The sequence below is a fragment of the Lissotriton helveticus genome, chromosome 4_1, assembly GCF_964261635.1.
Source record: "Lissotriton helveticus chromosome 4_1, aLisHel1.1, whole genome shotgun sequence".
NCBI classification, from domain to species: domain Eukaryota; kingdom Metazoa; phylum Chordata; class Amphibia; order Caudata; family Salamandridae; genus Lissotriton; species Lissotriton helveticus.
Genome location: NC_136063.1, coordinates 403,508,040 through 403,526,028, shown reverse-complemented (window position 1 = coordinate 403,526,028; position 17,989 = coordinate 403,508,040). Strand labels below are relative to the sequence as shown.

Below are 17,989 nucleotides of genomic sequence, written 5' to 3'. Positions count from 1 at the left end.
AACACGCACTCTCCGTCACACATACATACAGTATTCTACAAGCAGGGCAAGTAACTTTGAAATGTGGACTACCTTGTACTTTTTCTGGTCCAGTATTTCTAATGTACGAATTTTAAAACTCACTTACCCAGACCTCTTTACTAAATAAGTGTAATCAAACCAGCAATCCTGCAAATGTTGATGGCACGCGCTCCCTGTAAAAAATATTCACCTCCAGTCCCAGCAAGCCTGCGGGATGGAGGGGGTGAAAAGAGGGGTGGTTTCACTGGTAAACGAGGCAATGGTTAAAAGGATTATGGCCTCAGTTTGTCTGGGCGGGAGGTGGGGGTAGCGATATAATTATGGCACTGGTTGGATTAGGTGGGGCGTGTGAGAAGTTGGCCTGGTATATGATGTTCACTATTCTAGCGAACACCTTGCACCAGTCCAAACAACCCTTATGGTGATGGTTGTAAGTCAACCTTATAGACCAGCTATCGTAGTCGTAGCGTGGACAGAACAGTCTTAGGCTAAAAGACTCTTGAGGGCGTGTAAAGCCAGCTGTTTTACCATATGTAACCCCTTGAATATCAAATGAAAGTACACCACACAGGATATATATAAAATATATATGTATTTATTTACTAACACACTCCTCTGAACTCTTTATGAGGTCAGAGGCAAAAGCACATAACAAGATACTTAATCAGTATACGTTAAGTTGCACAAATTACAGTTAGGCCCTAGGGACGAAGCAAACCATATATTAAGAAAGTGGTATAAGTACCACGTCACGAGAAAAGGAAAGGCCTAGGGAATCGCTGGGGCTACACTATCTGAACTTTAGTTTAGAAGTAGGAGGCCCACAGGCGGTGCGTGCAGTGTCTTTACACACACGCGTGAGTCAATGCAAAGTCAATGGGAACTTAGACGTTAGAAAAAGAAGGATTTAGGACACTTCCGGTTTAGCTAGGAGGAAACAACTAAAAACCTAGACACTTGGATGGTCAATACCCTTGGGAGCCCCCCCCCCCCCCAAGTACTCGCATTACCTCACCCACGGACGGCGGGTGCATAGGTGTGAAGATGTGTCGGGTTTGGTCGTTGAAGCCTATGGAGACCTGGAGAAAGATGCTGCAGGCGACCAGGAGGAAGATGTCCGGGTGGATCCAAGGGTGGATCGAGAATGAAGAGGACCTGAAAGCAGAGGGGACAGAGTCTGGGCCACTTGCCAGTGACCGGGTAGAACCAGGAAAGAACTAGACGACGTCGAGGAGCAATCAGGTGCTGTCTTGAAGCTTGTCTCTTCAGCCACGTAGACCAGGAGGCGTCGAGGACGACCAGGTGCTGGAGGCGAGCTGTCCCACGAAGGTTCTCGCAGATGGAGGGGTCGACTGCCGGATTGGAGTCACCTTGGCAAAGGCAACCCAAGCAGGATTCAAAGAAGGCTTCTGGTGCAGAAGAGCAAGGTCTGAGGGGCCTCACCTTTGCAGGGAAGCTGGGGCCAGTCTGGATCAACCAGACCAGCGAGGTGATTCAAAAGGATTGTCGTCACAGAGGCTACTAGTCAATGGGCCAGCAACCGGACAACGCGTCGAGCAGAACAAAAGCAGAAGGGCCCCACGCAGAACTCGTGGAGTGTGGAGGGCTGATCTTCGGTGCAGGTGGAGCTCGGATTCGGGGTTTCTCAGTCCCCAGTGCACAGCTTCGAGGATGCCTCAGGAGCTGCACAGTTAGCAAGTTGCAGGCTTTCCAAGATGTCCGGTCCCACGTGTCTCGTCGCCTCCACGGGTCTCAGCTATGCTGCAGTCGTGAAGAGAGGGTCAGAGAGGTCTGGAAGTCTGGGTCTTGTCAGGTTCTGTGCTCGGGTTCCGGCGGGAACGGGGACAAAGCAAGCCGTCGAGTTGCTGGATGGTGCCTGGTTACCCAGGTGGTCACTCCTTGGGCACAAGGGAGATTCTTCAGTCTTCAGCGTCAGTTGAATGTCGAAGGGTCCAGAGTTTCGTCTTCAGTTCGATTCCAGGATTAATCTAAAGTCTACTGGGTCAGCTCCTACCTTTATACAACTAAAGGGGGCTGGTTTACTCACTAGGTCCCTCCTATGGGTGGGACCAGGAAGGGGGGTGGTTACACCCCCTTTCCTTTGTGCAGTTTCGCGCCAGAGCTGGGGCGGAGTGCCCCAGCAACCGGTTTGAACTGGGGTATTCATGGAGCACCTAGTGTGCCCCAGGCATGTCTCATTCTATTCAGCACTCCCTGTCCCAATACACAAAATCCTGTCTGGGGTGGTGCTCGCACCTCTCTAGGCAGGAAATCTATTGTCCAGGCCTCCCTCGCTGGAAGGACTCCCAGCAGCAGGAGGTCAGACTTGTGTCTGTGGCAGCAGCGTCCATTTTGTGACGCTGGGGCTCTGGTTAACTTTAACCGGGATAGTCAGAACTAACATGTCTTCTCCCTCTAGAAGGGTGGAATGCTACCCCCATCGCCAGAATTGGCGAGGGGGTAGTATTCCAAAGCGTATGACACCTTACACGACATGTTTGGATAAAGCCAAACCAAAGTTAGCATTTAACCGCGAGGTTCATAATGCACTTAAGAGTATATGGTATGGCAATATCATAGAACAGCTATAAGGACATGGTTCCGAAAGCTGCAGACAGGCTCAGCTCATGCTAGAGCACCATCTCACACATAACCAAGCACTCTGCCTCCAGGATTGTTAAGGCCTGCCATAGGAGTGACTTAAAGGTTACTGTGTGTCTATATTTAAGGGTAGATATAGGAATACTATACCGAAGCAAGGGGTGATTACACGACCTTGCCCCAGCTGAGTGATCAGCCAGTTGTGTCTGTTTGAGTGGCCAGCCAGGGGTGGCATAATACATGCTGCAGCCCCTGGTAGGCCTTGGTTCCACCCATGCCCGGAGTAGCTAGGGTACATTTCTACAGGGGCTGACAAGGTGAACCAATTCCCAATTTTATATGTACCTAGAGTACATGGTGTAAATTTAGAGAGTGCATCTGGGCTGTGGGTCTGATTAGCAGGCCCACAGCCGCATCTAAGTCGAAAACCAGTAAAGCAAAAGCAAAAAGTGGGGGTGACCATAGGAAGCAGACCCTACTTTCCTACAAGGGTTGTAATTTATAGAAAAACCCAGACTGTGCAGCAGCTGGAGTGTTTGAGACGTATGGCTTGCACATTGGGCGTACGATTTGGCTTTTATGAGCCAATCGTCGAGGTATGGAAACACGTGGATGTGTTGCCTCCTGAGGTGTGCTGCCACTACGGCTGACATTTTGTGAACACTCTTGGGACTGTAGTTACTCCAAAAGGGAGAACTTTGAACTGATAGTGTTGACCTTCTATTGTGAACCTGAGATATTTCCTGTGAGCTGGATGTATAGGTATGTGGAAGTATGCATCTTTGAGGTCTAATGTGGCAAGGAAGTCGCCGTGCTGAAGTAGCGGGAGAACCTGTTGTAGAGTTATCATATGGAAGTGCTCTGACAGTATGTATTGGTTCAGAGGTCTGAGGTCTAGTATGGGTCTGAGCGACCCGTCCTTTTTGGGAATTAGGAAGTATAGAGAGTATATTCCTGTTCCTTGGTGTTAAAAAGGGACTGACTCTCTGGCGCCCTTTTGTAGCATGGATTGGACCTCTTGTTGTAACAGTGTTATGTGTTCTTTGGACATAGGACGGTGTTTGGGTGGTATGTTGGGTGGAGTAGAAGTGAGTTCCAGGCAATAACCATACTGGATAATTTGTCTCACCCACCTGTCTGTGGTAATTGCGTTCCAGACAGGTAGGAATTGGTTGATTCTGCCTCCGACTGGTGTTAGATGGTCTGGACGGAGTGTGATGAAGTCACTGTTTGGTGGCAGTGGAGGCTCAGGTGTTATTGCCTCCACGTCCTCTGCCTTTGTTATTGTTGCCCCTATAACCTCCTCTATTGGAGCCTTTGTTAAAAGTGCTCTGGGTATTCAATTCTGAAGGCAGAGGAGCTTTGTGATGTGTTGCCTCTTCGTGCGCCTCTATATGATGAGCGACGAAAAGAACCTCGATGTTGTTGGAACTGAAGTGCCCCCATTGACTTGGCAGTTTGTGTCCTTCTTCATTTTATCTAAAATGGTGTCTACTGCGGGGCCAAACAGGACTTCTTGGTTTACTGGTTGGTTGAGGATGGTGGATTGCACTTCATTCTTAAAACCAGATATGCGTAGCCACGCGTGTCTGCGTATTAGAACGCTGGTATTGATAGACCTGGCCGATGTATCGGCTGTGTCTAGCGCACATTTGATGGAGGCATTGGTTATGAGCTTGCCTTCCTGAATGAGGTCGTTAGCCTGTGCCTTAAAAGGTTCTGGTAGGTGTTGCATTAGACTTTCGAGCTGGTCGTAGTGTGCTCTGTCGTATCTTGCTAGTAGAGCTTGTGTATTCGCAATTCTCCATGAATTTGCGACCTGTGAAGCTACTCTTTTGCCTGAGGCTTCTAATATTTTAGATTCTTTATCAGGAGGTGGAGCATCTCCTGTTGTCTGTGAGTTGGCCCTTTTACGAGCATTTGCAACTACTAATGAATCTAAAGGCAACTGTTGTTTTATATAGGTAGGGTCTGCTGGGGCTGCCCTATATTTTTTCTCAATTCTTGGATTGAGCACCTACGCCCTAGCAGGATCTTTAAATATGTCTGGCGCGTGCTTTAGGACCCCTTTAAGCATAGGAAGTGTTTTGACATTTTTTTCTGAAGTGGGGATAGTGTCAAATAAAAAGTCCTCCTTGTAGGAGAGTAGGGTCTGCAATCCTATGATCACCCAGATTTTTGCGTTTTGCTTCACTGGTTTACGACTTTCCCTGGCTGTGGGCCTGCTAATCAGACCCACAGCCTAGCTGTTCTCTCTAATCCAAATTGTACCCAGGTACTGAATTGGCACTGGGCCCTCTCCAAGTCCCTGTACCCAGGGCTGAGGTGCACCCAGAAGTCTCCCAGGGGCTGCAGCATGTATTATGCCACCCCTGGGCTGACTAACTAAATCAGACACAACTGGCTGCTTGACAGCTGGGGCAGAGTGGTGTACTCACCCTCTGCTGTAGATATAGTATTCCTATATCTAAACCTAGATGGACACAGGTCTCCTATCAGTCACTCCTATGGCAGGCCTTAACAATCCTGAAGGCAGAGTGCTTGGAATCGTGTGAGATAGTGCTCTGGCATGAGCTGAGCCTGTCTGCGGCTTTCGGGATCCATCCCTTAGCCGTTTCCATGATATCGCATACCATATACTCTTAAGTGCATTATAATCCTCACGGTTATATGCCAACTCTGGTATCACTTTATCAAAGCATGTCGAGTAAGGTGTCATACGAATTGGAATACTAACCCCTCGCCAATTCTGGCGACGGGGTTAGCATTCCACCCTTCTAGAGGGACACGACATGTATGCAACCTGTAACCCCAGTTAAAGTCAGACAGAGCCTTAGCTCCACAAAATGGATGCTGCCACCGAGACACAAGTCTGCCCTCCTGCTGCTGGGAGTCCTCCCAGCCCAGGAGGCAAGGACAAAGGGTTTCCTGCCAGGGGCGGTGCCAGCACCGTCCCAGACAGGATTTTGTGTATCCTAGGTAGGCAGGGCTTTAGAGGAAGGTGACTGCAAGTGGCACCCCGGTGCTCACTGTGCATAGGCCGGCTGAAACCAGTTCCAGGGGCACTCCAGCCCCTGGCCTGGGGAAAGCCCGCCAAAGGAGAGGGGTGTAACCACCCCCCTCCTAGTCCCACCCATAGGGCAGGACTTAGTCGCGTGCCAGCCCCTTTTTGCAGGATAAAGGTAGGACCTGGCCCCCTTCCAAATCAGATCATCTTTGAATCCTGAAACTACTTTCCACGAAAGGAACTCAAGACTTCTTCCCAAGATTCTCCCTTGTGACTAAGGAGTAGTCACCCTGCAGCAGCAGGCACCAACCAAGCATTGCGGTTTGTTGCCAGTCTCTCCTTCGGACCAAGACTGCTCCAGCACGACGAGAACCGGCTTCCCTGGCACCTCTGACCTCAACCTACATCATCAGCCCAGCTGTGATCCGTGGGTGTGACGAGACCTCGAGGGACTGGCCATCTTCAGAACTGCACGACGCTTGTCCAGCACGACTCCCGAGTGACCCTCGACTGAGTGCTTTGGGGTAAGAGAAGCCCCGACCCTGAGCAGCTCCAGCACCGAATTTCAGCCCCCCCTGCATCCACGAGATCTGCGTGGGGCCCTTCTGCTTTTTGCTGCTCACCGCGTTGTCCAGGTCGCTTGCCCGTTGGCTAGTGGCCCCCTCACGACGCTCCACGACGACAACGGAGGTTGTTTCTGACAGAGGTGCAAACTTCATGTCAAGATATCTGACTGCAATGTGGAAGGAATGTGGTGTTAACTACAAGTTCACCACACCCTATCATCCACAGTGCAATGGGCTTGTTGAGAGATTCAACAGGACCCTCAAAGGGATGATTCATGGACTACCTGAAAAGCTCAGGCGTAGATGGGATGTCCTGATACCCTGCCTCTTGTTTGCTTACAGAGAGGTCCCACAGAAGGGGGTTGGCTACAGCCCTTTTGAACTTCTGTATGGGCATCCTGTAAGAGGACCCCTGTGTTTGGTGAAGGAAGGATGGGAGAGACCTCTCAAAAAGCCTGCAGCCAACATAGTGGACTATGTACTTGGTCTCCGCTCCAGGATGGCTGAATACATGGAGAATGCATCTAAAAACCTAGAGGCCAGCCAAGAACTCCAAAAAGCTTGGCATGACCAGAAGGCTGTCCTGACTGTATACCAGCCTGGACAGAAGGTGTGGGTACTGGAGCCAGTGGCCCCAGCAGCCCTCAAAGACAAGTGGTCTGGGCCCCACACCATCATTGAGCAAAAGGGAGAGGTCACCTACCTGGTGGACCTTGGAACCCCCAGGACCCCCCTCAGGGTGCTCCATGTGAACAGGCTCAAGGCATATGTCGACAGGAATGACATGAGCTTGCTCATGGCCACAGATGAGGGACAGGAGGAAGAGAGTGACCCTCTCCCAGACCTGCTCACTCAGAATCCTGATGATGGATCAGTAGATGGTGTTGTCTTTTGTGGCAGCCTCTCTGAACATCAGCAACAGGATTGCAGGCAAGTTCTGCAATCCTTCAGACATATGTTCTCTCTGACACCCAGTCAAACTGATTGGTGTACCCATGAAGTGGACACTGGGGACAGTCTGCCTGTCAAGAGTAAAATCTACAGACAGCCTGATCATGTCAGAGACTGCATCAAAACAGAAGTGCAGAAAATGTTGGAGTTGGGAGTCATTGAGCCCTCAGATAGCCCTTGGGCTAGCCCAGTAGTTCTAGTGCCAAAGCCTCACACCCAGGGTGGTAAGAGAGAGATGAGGTTTTGCGTAGACTACAGAGGCCTCAATGCAGTCACTAAGACTGATGCCCACCCAATACCAAGGGCAGATGAACTTACAGATAGATTGGCTTCTGCCAACTACTTAAGCACATTTGACCTGACAGCTGGGTACTGGCAAATCAGGTTAGCTGAGGAAGCCAGGCCCAAGACAGCATTTTCTACCCCTGGTGGACATTATCAGTTTGTGGTAATGCCCTTTGGGTTGAAAAATGCACCTGCCACCTTCCAAAGGTTGGTGAATCAAGTTCTCACTGGGATGGATGACTTCTGTGCAGCATATCTGGATGATATTGCTGTCTTTAGCTCCACCTGGGAGGATCACCTGGTCCACCTGAGGAAAGTGTTAGAGGCCCTGCAAAAGGCAGGCCTCACTATCAAGGCCACTAAGTGCCAGATAGGGCAGACACAGGTTGTATACCTGGGCCACCTTGTAGGTGGAGGCCAGGTTCAGCCATTGGAGAGTAAGATACAGGCCATCAAGGACGGGGCTCCCCCAATCACCCCTACAGGGGATGGATTTTACAGTGGAGCACAGACCTGGTACTGATCATGGCAATGCTGATGGGCTCTCCAGGTATTTCCACTTAGAGCAAGAAGACTCACCTGGTCAAGGTTAGTTTATTGTCCCAAAGTTTGGGGGGGGGGGGGGGGTCATGTAGGAGAGTAGGGTCTGCAATCCTATGATCACCCAGATTTTTGCTTTTTGCTTCACTGGTTTACGACTTTCCCTGGCTGTGGGCCTGCTAATCAGACCCACAGCCTAGCTGTTCTCTCTAATCCAAATTGTACCCAGGTACTGAATTGGCACTGGGCCCTCTCAAGTCCCTGTACCCAGGGCTGAGGTGCACCCAGAAGTCTCCCAGGGGCTGCAGCATGTATTATGCCACCCCTGGGCTGACTAACTAAATCAGACACAACTGGCTGCTTGACAGCTGGGGCAGAGTGGTGTACTCACCCTCTGCTGTAGATATAGTATTCCTATATCTAAACCTAGATGGACCTAGATGGACACACAGGTCTCCTATCAGTCACTCCTATGGCAGGCCTTAACAATCCTGAAGGCAGAGTGCTTGGAATCGTGTGAGATAGTGCTCTGGCATGAGCTGAGCCTGTCTGCGGCTTTCGGGATCCATCCCTTAGCCGTTTCCATGATATCGCATACCATATACTCTTAGTGCATTATAATCCTCGCGGTTATATGCCAACTCTGGTATCTCTTTATCAAAGCATGTCGAGTAAGGTGTCATACGAATTGGAATACTAACCCCTCGCCAATTCTGGCGACGGGGTTAGCATTCCACCCTTCTAGAGGGACACGACATGTATGTAACCTGTAACCCCTGTTAAAGTCAGACAGAGCCTTAGCTCCACAAAATGGATGCTGCCACCGAGACACAAGTCTGCCCTCCTGCTGCTGGGAGTCCTCCCAGCCCAGGAGGCAAGGACAAAGGGTTTCCTGCCAGGGGCGGTGCCAGCACCGTCCCAGACAGGATTTTGTGTTTCCTAGGTAGGCAGGGCTTTAGAGGAAGGTGACTGCAAGTGGCACCCCGGTGCTCACTGTGCATAGGCCGGCTGAAACCAGTTCCAGGGGCACTCCAGCCCCTGGCCTGGGGAAAGCTCGCCAAAGGAGAGGGGTGTAACCACCCCCCTCCTAGTCCCACCCATAGGGCAGGACTTAGTCGCGTGCCAGCCCCTTTTTGCAGGATAAAGGTAGGACCTGGCCCCCTTCCAAATCAGATCATCTTTGAATCCTGAAACTACTTTCCACGAAAGGAACTCAAGACTTCTTCCCAAGATTCTCCCTTGTGACTAAGGAGTAGTCACCCTGCAGCAGCAGGCACCAACCAAGCATCGCGGTTTGTTGCCAGTCTCTCCTTCGGACCAAGACTGCTCCAGCACGACGAGAACCGGCTTCCCTGGCACCTCTGACCTCAACCTACATCATCAGCCCAGCTGTGATCCGTGGGTGTGACGAGACCTCGAGGGACCGGCCATCTTCAGAACTGCACGACGCTTGTCCAGCACGACTCCCGAGTGACCCTCGACTGAGTGCTTTGGGGTAAGAGAAGCCCTGAGCAGCTCCAGCACCGAAGTTCAGCCCCCCCTGCATCCACGAGATCTGCGTGGGGCCCTTCTGCTTTTTGCTGCTCACCGCGTTGTCCAGGTCGCTTGCCCGTTGGCTAGTGGCCCCTTCACGACGCTCCACGACGACAACCACTGCTGGTCTGGTTGCTCCAGACTAGCCCTTGCTCCCCTCCAAAAGAGGAGCACCCTGGACCTTCCTGGTCCACTCAAGACGCCATTTTAGGTCCACCACGTGGGCCTTGCATTTGCCAAGACTTGTTGCCCAATCCTGGGTCCAGCGACGTCGACAGCAAGAACCTTCATGGGACAGCTCGCACCTCCATCCTGGTCGCCGACAACGCCTCCTGGTCCGAGAGACTGCAGAGCCCAGCAGCGCCCACTCACCTGGCTGAGGTGACTTTGTCCGGTGCCATCCTGGTGCCCACTCAAATCACTGGCTAGTGATTCAGAACTTGGTCCCCTCTGCTTACAGGTTTCTTCTTCCTTGATCCAGGCTTGGATCACTCCGAACTTTCTTCACTGGCCGCCTGCCAGCAACTCTTTCTTCAGGCTCCTGGATCTTCAACGTGGGTTTCCGACGCAACTTCAACCCTATGCAGCCGCAGCCTCTGGGCTAGGTAACCTGAGTACTCCGGTGCTCCAGCATAGTCCAACACCCTAAGTGTTCGGATCCACTCCCGTTTTTGATCCACCTAGTCGGGTTCGCCCGAGAACAGTAACTTTGCAACTGCTAGCCTCCATAGACTTTTTCCCGCCTTACGCGTGAGAGTTCCCACTCTGCACACGACGTCCACAGGCCTCCTGCATCTAATCCCAGTGTTTAGAATTGTAGGCCTAGCGATTCCTAAGTCTAGAAAAGTATTACTTACCTGCTAGCAAGTTCGCATTCCACTTACTGTGTATATGGTTTTTCGTGCCCCTAGGGCATCTGTGTAAATTGTGCGACTTAAAGTATTTTCTTAAGAGTTTTGTTGTGTGCTTAGCTCCCTGACTCATAAAGAGTTCAGGGTAGTCTTGTTATAAATAAATATCTGTTTATTTTCATAACAACTTGTGTGGTGTCCTTTCACTTGGTGTTCAAGGGGTAATGTGATGGTAAAACAGCTGGCTTAACACGCCCTCTAGAGTCTTAGCCTTAGACTGCTCGTATCCATGCTACTAGGATAGCTGGTCTATAAGGTTGACTTACAACCAATCATCAATAAGGGTTGTTTGGACTGATACATAGTGATCACTAGAATAGTGAGCACTGCATATCAGGCCAACTTCTCACACTCCTCAATAGGGTCAGTATGCATGTCAATATTGTGATATTTTGCTGCCCTGTCTATAAGTTGATTAAACACAATAGTGTCGTCTGTAGGCGACGGTTTTGTGGGGTATGGGGAAGTATCTGGGATGGGTTGCGTTTCGTCAGGATCATTTTGGTCATCCCATGTATCATCTTGTGTATCAGGATCCCCTGGTTCATCATAAGTGCACTGAGGATCTTCCCCCATTGTAATCAGAATATGTGGGAGAGTAAGGTACAAAAGGCATATTAGGAAGAAAAGGAGGAGTAGTAAAAGGTCTGGAGGGAGATGTCCCAAAGTCTTTTTTCTTTGGAGGAACAGGAGAAGGAGTGTCTTGTGGTAAAGGCCTCTTCTTTCGGTGGTAAACTACCACGTGTCCTGTTTTAGGGCCTATATATGATTTTGGTTGCTCTTCAGTCACCGGATCTGGATGGAAGAGTTCTTCCTCAACAGTCCGTGGCTTTGGCGTCAAAGGCTTTGGTTTATTGACTTGTTTTTGAGTCTTTGGCTCGAGGGCCTTTGGTGGTGGAGCTCCTTTGGGCTCAACTGCCGATTTCAGGTCGGTAACCTTTTTCGGTTCAACGCCTTTTTTGGCTCTGCGCCCTTTTTAGGGTCGACGACAGCTTTCGGATCGACGGGAGTTCTTGGTTCGGTACTTTTTTTGTCCGAAGCAAGTTTTTTTTTCGGGTCGATTGTCTTTTGTGTGATTGGCACCTTTTTAAGGATCAGCTGCCTTTTTCAGTTTGTCTGTTTTGTTCGAATCGACAACCTTCTAGGCCTCGACGACCTTTGGTTCCGAGGTTTTCGGTTCCGAGGACTTTTTGGGCTCAACGACCTTCTTTGGGTATACGCCCTTCGGATCGACGACCTTCGTCTTCGGGTCGATGACCTTTGGGTGGACCACCCCTCTTTGGTTCTGCGCCTTTCGGGTCGACCAGCTTTTTCGGTTCGACGACCTTTGGCTGGAAAACTCTTTTTGGCTCGATGTCTTTCTTCGGGCCTGGGCTTCCGGAAGGCGTGTGTTTAGGCTTCGGAGCCGAGCCGAGAGGTGGGGTCTCCGAAGGAATATCTCGATCTTGGCTAAGGCCTTTCGGCGATGCTTCGACCGGAGCCTTCTCTTTTGGGCTGAGTGGAGTGGGGGGCTGAGTACTCACAGTTTGCCCCTGCGTGATCTGGTCATCGGAGTCCGATTGGTCCTCAACGGTGACGATCTCTAGATCGGAGTCGGCGGCTTCGGGGAGATTTATTCGTCCTCGAAGATATTCTCCGGTTCCGGTGCCGACTTCTGTATCTCTTGCCTGGCAGCCCGTCGATTCCTGATGGTTTTCTTGGATCGGAATTGGGCACACGCTGGGCAATTTTCTTCTTTGTGTTCAGGTGACAAACACTTGTTGCATATTGTATGCTTGTCAGTATGCGGGTATTTGGAGTGGCATTGTGGGCACCTTTTAAATGGACTCCTTTCCATCGACTAAAGTCGCACGTGGCGTCGTTAAGGCCCAATGACCCACGTCGACGACCGGATCAAGATGAAAAGTTTAATGGAGTCGAGGGGTACCGAGCGAGAACAATACCGTCGAGTTCGAAGGCCTTTTGGCCTTAGAAAGTAGTTAGTTTCGGTTCCGAAGTTGGAGTATAGGAAATAACATCCGAACGCAATGGCGGAAAAAAACAATCTAAGGATGGAGTGGATGCCCATGCGCACTGTAGTCCAAGGGAGGAGTCACCTATCTCGTGATACTTCGAAGACTCTTCCAAGGCAACAAGGTGCAATCATCCGGACCCAACACTAGGCGGTTATCTATGCTAAGATAGGAATTCAGCAGCCCACATGCCTCGAACATACTGATTTTGCTAAGGGACTCTTGGCTGCCAAAATGTCATCTACAACCCCTGGAGGGAGATTGAAGGCATTCATCTCTCCCCCCACAATGTCAAAGCATGGAGGTGAAGTCTGCACAAGCCCGGTTGAAGGAACAGGAGACCCACCTGAAGGGGCAGCCTGATCAGAGGACAGATGTTCTGGCCTGGTCGTTCCTGATGTTTTTCAAACTTGTGGCAGATGAGCGATCGGTAGGAAGGTGTACAGGAGTCCAGAGTTTCCTACTAGGCAAAAAGCATACCTGAGGGAGAGATGCCTTGGAAACTCCAATGTGCAAAAGTTTGGACACTGCACACTCTTGGCAGTGGTTAACATATTGAGTCAAGCATCTTCCCATTCATGGAGGAGACCTCACGCCATCTCCGGGTGTAACTGCTATTTGTGATCTGCTGGACGGCTGAGTTAAATTGCCCTGATGTTCAGAGATATCGGCTAGGTGATTTACCACTATGAAAATACCTTGCTGTTCCAGTCAGAGGTATCCAGAGCCTTTTGGGGTATCGGCCTGGCTATCAACAGACCTCTTATTACCCCTTTCCATACCGGAAAATGCCCCTGCTCAACCAGCCTCCATATTGCTGTCATTCCGAAAATTAAAAGGGTAAGAAGCGGGGGCAGATCATTTTCCTACAATGTGGCCAGACTCTGGAACACAACGCCCCTACCAATCCGTGCTAAATCCCGCTACTTTCCCTTCTGTAAACTTCTTAAGACTAGGCTACTCCAGAAATCAGCTCCATAACTGAAGCTACAACCATCAGTCAAGACGCTAGCGCTGGGAGGCTCTTGGGTAGCTATGCGCTCTACAAATGCTAAATAATAATAATAATAATAGTGTCTCCTGACATAAGGCACATGACCCCATCCAGCCTGTTTTTTTTTTTTTTGCAATAGCAGAAGGCAGCGGTGCGGTCAGTGAGAAGCTGCACCAACCTTGCTTCGATGGATGTGAGAAAGGCTTTCAATGCCAAGCAAATCGCCTTCAGCTACAGAAGATTGATGGAGTCGGGACTTCGCCGGAGACCAGATGCCTCTGATCTCCACTTCTCCCAAGTGAGCACTCCAACCCAGAAGAAATGCATGTGTCATGAAGGTGAGCTCTGTGTGGGCGACGAGAGAGGGGTCTGCTGCTGCCAAATCACGGTCCAGGAGCCTACACAGCAGCTCTGGTTCAGTCTCTGACATCTGGAGGCAATCTAAGGGTCCCCTTGATGCTGTGCCCATTTAGACTTCAGATTCCACTACGAAGCTGGCATGTTCCACCTAGAGCTTCACCTGCAGGAGGCCATCAGTCCCAGCAGTCTCAGAGTCAACCCTAAGGAGATTCAGGACAGAGCTGAAACATCTGATCAAAGTGCCCAAAATGAATCAGGCTGTGAGGAGACAAGTAGAAGCTCTGGATCCAATCCTGGTGATGAGGAAGGAAAGAAACTGGTGTTGGCACCTGATAGTGGCACCTATATGAGGTTTCACATATCACTTCCTGAGCAGAATGCCAATGGCACAGAGCTGCACGGCACCACCTACCAGTGAGCAGAGACACTGCGCAAATGTTTTCGGATCCAGTCTGAAGCTTAGGGAATATTCAAAACGCGAGGAATCTGCAGTTAGAAGTACCTATCAGGATGAAGTTTGTAGTCAGGTTTATAGTAGGGGATAAATAAGTGGTTTGAAAGAAAAATGAGAGTGGGGAAGGGGGCAGGAGGCTTCGGACAGCATTAGAAACAAAACTAAGCACACATTGAGAAGTCATTAGAGGAATGTTTTTGCAATTTTGTTCAAATCCATGGGGTCACATTTAATTTGTATTGATTAAGAATTGTTCTTCAGTGCTGCTACAGATGATTATTTTCTACGGTCATTCTTATTTTGAATCGTGAATCTCATCAGGAAAAGTGCAAATTAACAATTCAGCTCCTGAAAAGGCATCATCTTTTATTCAGCACCAGCATAACAGGTTTGCAGGGAAACAATTATCAGTTGCACATATAGGGGGAGCGTTAAAATGATTATAATTCTATTATAATTATGCAGTTTCTTGCTGCACTCAAAATGCAGAATCTGTTTAACCCATTAGCTAAGCAAAAACTAAGTGATATTTCATATTAATCCTCACCTGCCAATATTCCTGAAACAATTGAGTCTTGCTTCTGTATTTTTTCCAGGCCTTGGAGTATAGAATCCTCGTTTTCCAGGTTGGTAGAACAGAGGAGCATTGTCATCTCCATCATCAGTGTCATCTAATTCCATATCGACCACACTTCGACTGGATCCATGCCGTTTTCTATTTTCTTGCTGCATGAAGAAAAGGTCAAGTTTAGATAATTGTATCCCAATTTTTAGTGCAGGTAAAGCACAAGTTACTTACCTTCGGTAACAATGAACAAGTTACTTACCTTCGGTAACAATATATCTGTAAGAAACATTAGTTAGTTAGATTCCTTACCTTAGAATAACACCCAGGCGTCAGACTGGATCCGGAAAATTTTTGCGTAGCAGTAACATTGCGCGTCGGTAGGCGTCGTCTGCGGCTCCGCGTCCGTCGTCGGCGCATGGATGACGACGGAGTACTTAGACGCCGCCCTCATGCGCTGACGTCAGTTCTTATACATAGCTTTTCCGCGCCAGAAAACGCAGAGCCATGATAAAAACCGACACTGGTGCCATGAAACCAGGGCCCTGAAAGGGATGACCCTAACCCTAGATATCGGTTCGCAGAAAGGGGAGGATGGGTGGGGCAGTAAGGAATCTAACTAAGGAATATGCTACTTACCAGTATGCATCTGTTCTTGGCATAGAGGGCTGCAGAGTGGTACATTTATGAATAGATCGCCATCTGGTGTTGGGCTCGGATGATTGCACTTTGTTTTTCTTCTGGAGAAGTCTTTTTCGTCATAGATGACTCCTCCTCTCGGTGTTAGTGCGCATGGGCATCGACTCCATCCTTAGATTGTTTTGCCATAGTAGGGTTAGATGGAGTAGTGTAGTAGAATACATAAAGATATGCCCATGTAAGTGTATCTAAATAAGATAATGTTGGGACAGACACAGGTTTCCGGGGAGGCAGGGAGGGCATGTACCACTCTGCAGCCCTCTATGCCAAGAACAGATGCATACTGGTAAGTAGCATATTCCGTTCGAGGCATATGGGCTGCAGATGGTACATTTATGAATAGATTGTAAAGCAGTTACCTCCCTAGCGGTGGTCACCAGTGTCTGTCGCAACTGTTTGAAATAGAGTTTTTAATACAGCCTGGCCCACTCTGGCTTGTTGTGCAGCCTGTACATCAACACAGTAGTGCTTTGTGAATGTATGTGGTGTAGACCAAGTTGCTGCTCTACATATGTCATCTAGGGGAATGTTCCCTAAGAATGCCATAGATGCTCCTAGTTTTCGTGTAGAATGAGCTCTAGGAGGAACAGTTAATGTTCTCTTTGCTTTAATGTAACATATTTGTATACATCTTACAATCCATCTAGCGATGCCTGCTTTAGAGATAGGATTGCCCTTATGTGTTGAGGAAAATGCTACAAATAGTTGTTTAGTTTTCCTGAAGTTTTGTGTTCTTTCTATGTAGTACAAAATGGCTCTTTTGACATCTAGTGTATGTAGAGCCCTTTCTGCCACCGTCTGTGGCTTTGGAAAGAAGACTGGTAATTCCACTGGCTGATTGATGTGGAATGCTGAAATTACTTTAGGCAAGAACTTTGGGTTTGTTCTAAGAACCACTTTATTCTGGTGTAACTGTAGGAATGGTTCTTGTATTGTCAATGCCTGTAATTCACTTACTCTCCTGAGTGAGGTAATGGCTATAAGGAAAGCCACCTTCCATGTAAGGAATTGTATTTCGCACCTATGCATAGGTTCGAAGGGTGGCCCCATTAGTCTGGTGAGTACTACGTTGAGGTTCCAGACTGGGGAAGGTGGTAATCTTGGTGGAATGACTCTTTTAAGGCCTTCCATGAATGCTTTTATCGCTGGTACTCTGAACAGTGATATGTGTTGCCTGTTTTGTAGGTACGCTGCTATAGCTGCTAGATGTACTCTGATAGATGTGTACGCTAGATTACATTGCTGTAAGTGTAATAAGTAGCAAATAATCTCTTTTGTTGACACGTCCAGAGGGTTGACGAACAAGTTACTTACCTTCGGTAACGATATATCTGTAAGAAACAGTAGTTAGTATTAGATTCCTTACCTTAGAATATCCCCAGGCGTCAGTCTGGATCCGGAAACTTTTGCGTAGCAGTACCCCTGCGCGTCGGTAGGCGTCGTCTGCAGGCGTCCCCTGCGGCTCCGCGTCGTCGGCGTCGTGCGCCGTGATGACGTCGCTGGAGTATATAGACGCCGCCTCCGCGCGCTGACGTCAGTTCTTTGCACACAGCTTTTCCGCGCCAGAACACGCAGAGCCATGTGAGAACCAACACTGGTGCCATTTGAAAACTAGGGCCCTGAAAGGGATGTCCTTAACCCTAGGTATCAGTTCGCAGAACGGGGAGGATGGGAGGGGCGGTAAGGAATCTAATACTAACTACTGTTTCTTACAGATATATCGTTACCGAAGGTAAGTAACTTGTTCATCTGAAAGAAACAGGTTAGTATTAGATTCCTTACCTTAGAATAGATACCCCAGCAATACCAACCCCGGTGGTGGGTCTGCGAACCAATACAACCTACACCAGAAAGTCCTGGAGGACCGAACGGCCAAAGAAGCCATCCCTCCGGACTTGACTGTCCAGGCAGTAGTGCCTCGCAAAGGTGTGCAGCGAGGCCCACGTGGCCGCCTGGCAAATGTCCTGCAAAGGGACTCCCCGGCCCAGGGCAGTAGTAGCCGCCGTGGCCCGAGTGGAATGGGCCCGCAGCCCAACAGGAGGCTCCTTCCGAGCCAAAGATAGCATGCTTTGATGCACAGGACGACCCACCGAGAGATGGTCCGTTTCTGTACCGCCCTTCCCTTCTTCCCACCCACGTAGCCAACAAACAGTTGGTCATCCACCCGGAACTGGCGTGTGCGATCCATATAGAATGAAAGCGCACGTTTTGGGTCCAGACGATGGAGCCGCTCTTCATCCTTTGAAGGATGCGGAGGCGGGAAGAAGGAGGGCAAGGTGATGGACTGCCCAATGTGAAAAGCAGAGACTACCTTGGGCAGGAAAGAAGGTCTAGTCCGAAGAACCACCTTATCAGGATGAACAGACAAGAAAGGAGGTTGAATAGAAAGAGCCTGGAGCTCACTCACTCTCCTGGCAGAGGTGATGGCTACCAGGAAGGCCGTCTTTAAGGTGAGAAGACGGAGAGGACAGGAATGAAGGGGCTCAAAGG

The 17,989-nt window shown here is 49.5% G+C and overlaps 1 protein-coding gene across 19 annotated transcripts in view; it reads right to left on the bottom strand.

Moving 5' to 3' along the window:
- The window catches only part of UBR5 (ubiquitin protein ligase E3 component n-recognin 5), a 2,132,574-nt gene that overhangs the window by 183,690 nt on the left and 1,930,895 nt on the right, over positions 1 to 17,989 (bottom strand). For all 19 annotated transcript variants that reach the window (XM_078686916.1, XM_078686920.1, XM_078686919.1 and 16 more), the window contains one exon: positions 14,783 to 14,961. In XM_078686916.1, the coding sequence (XP_078543042.1) occupies positions 14,783 to 14,961 (179 nt within the window). The remainder of the gene's footprint in view (positions 1 to 14,782; positions 14,962 to 17,989) is intronic.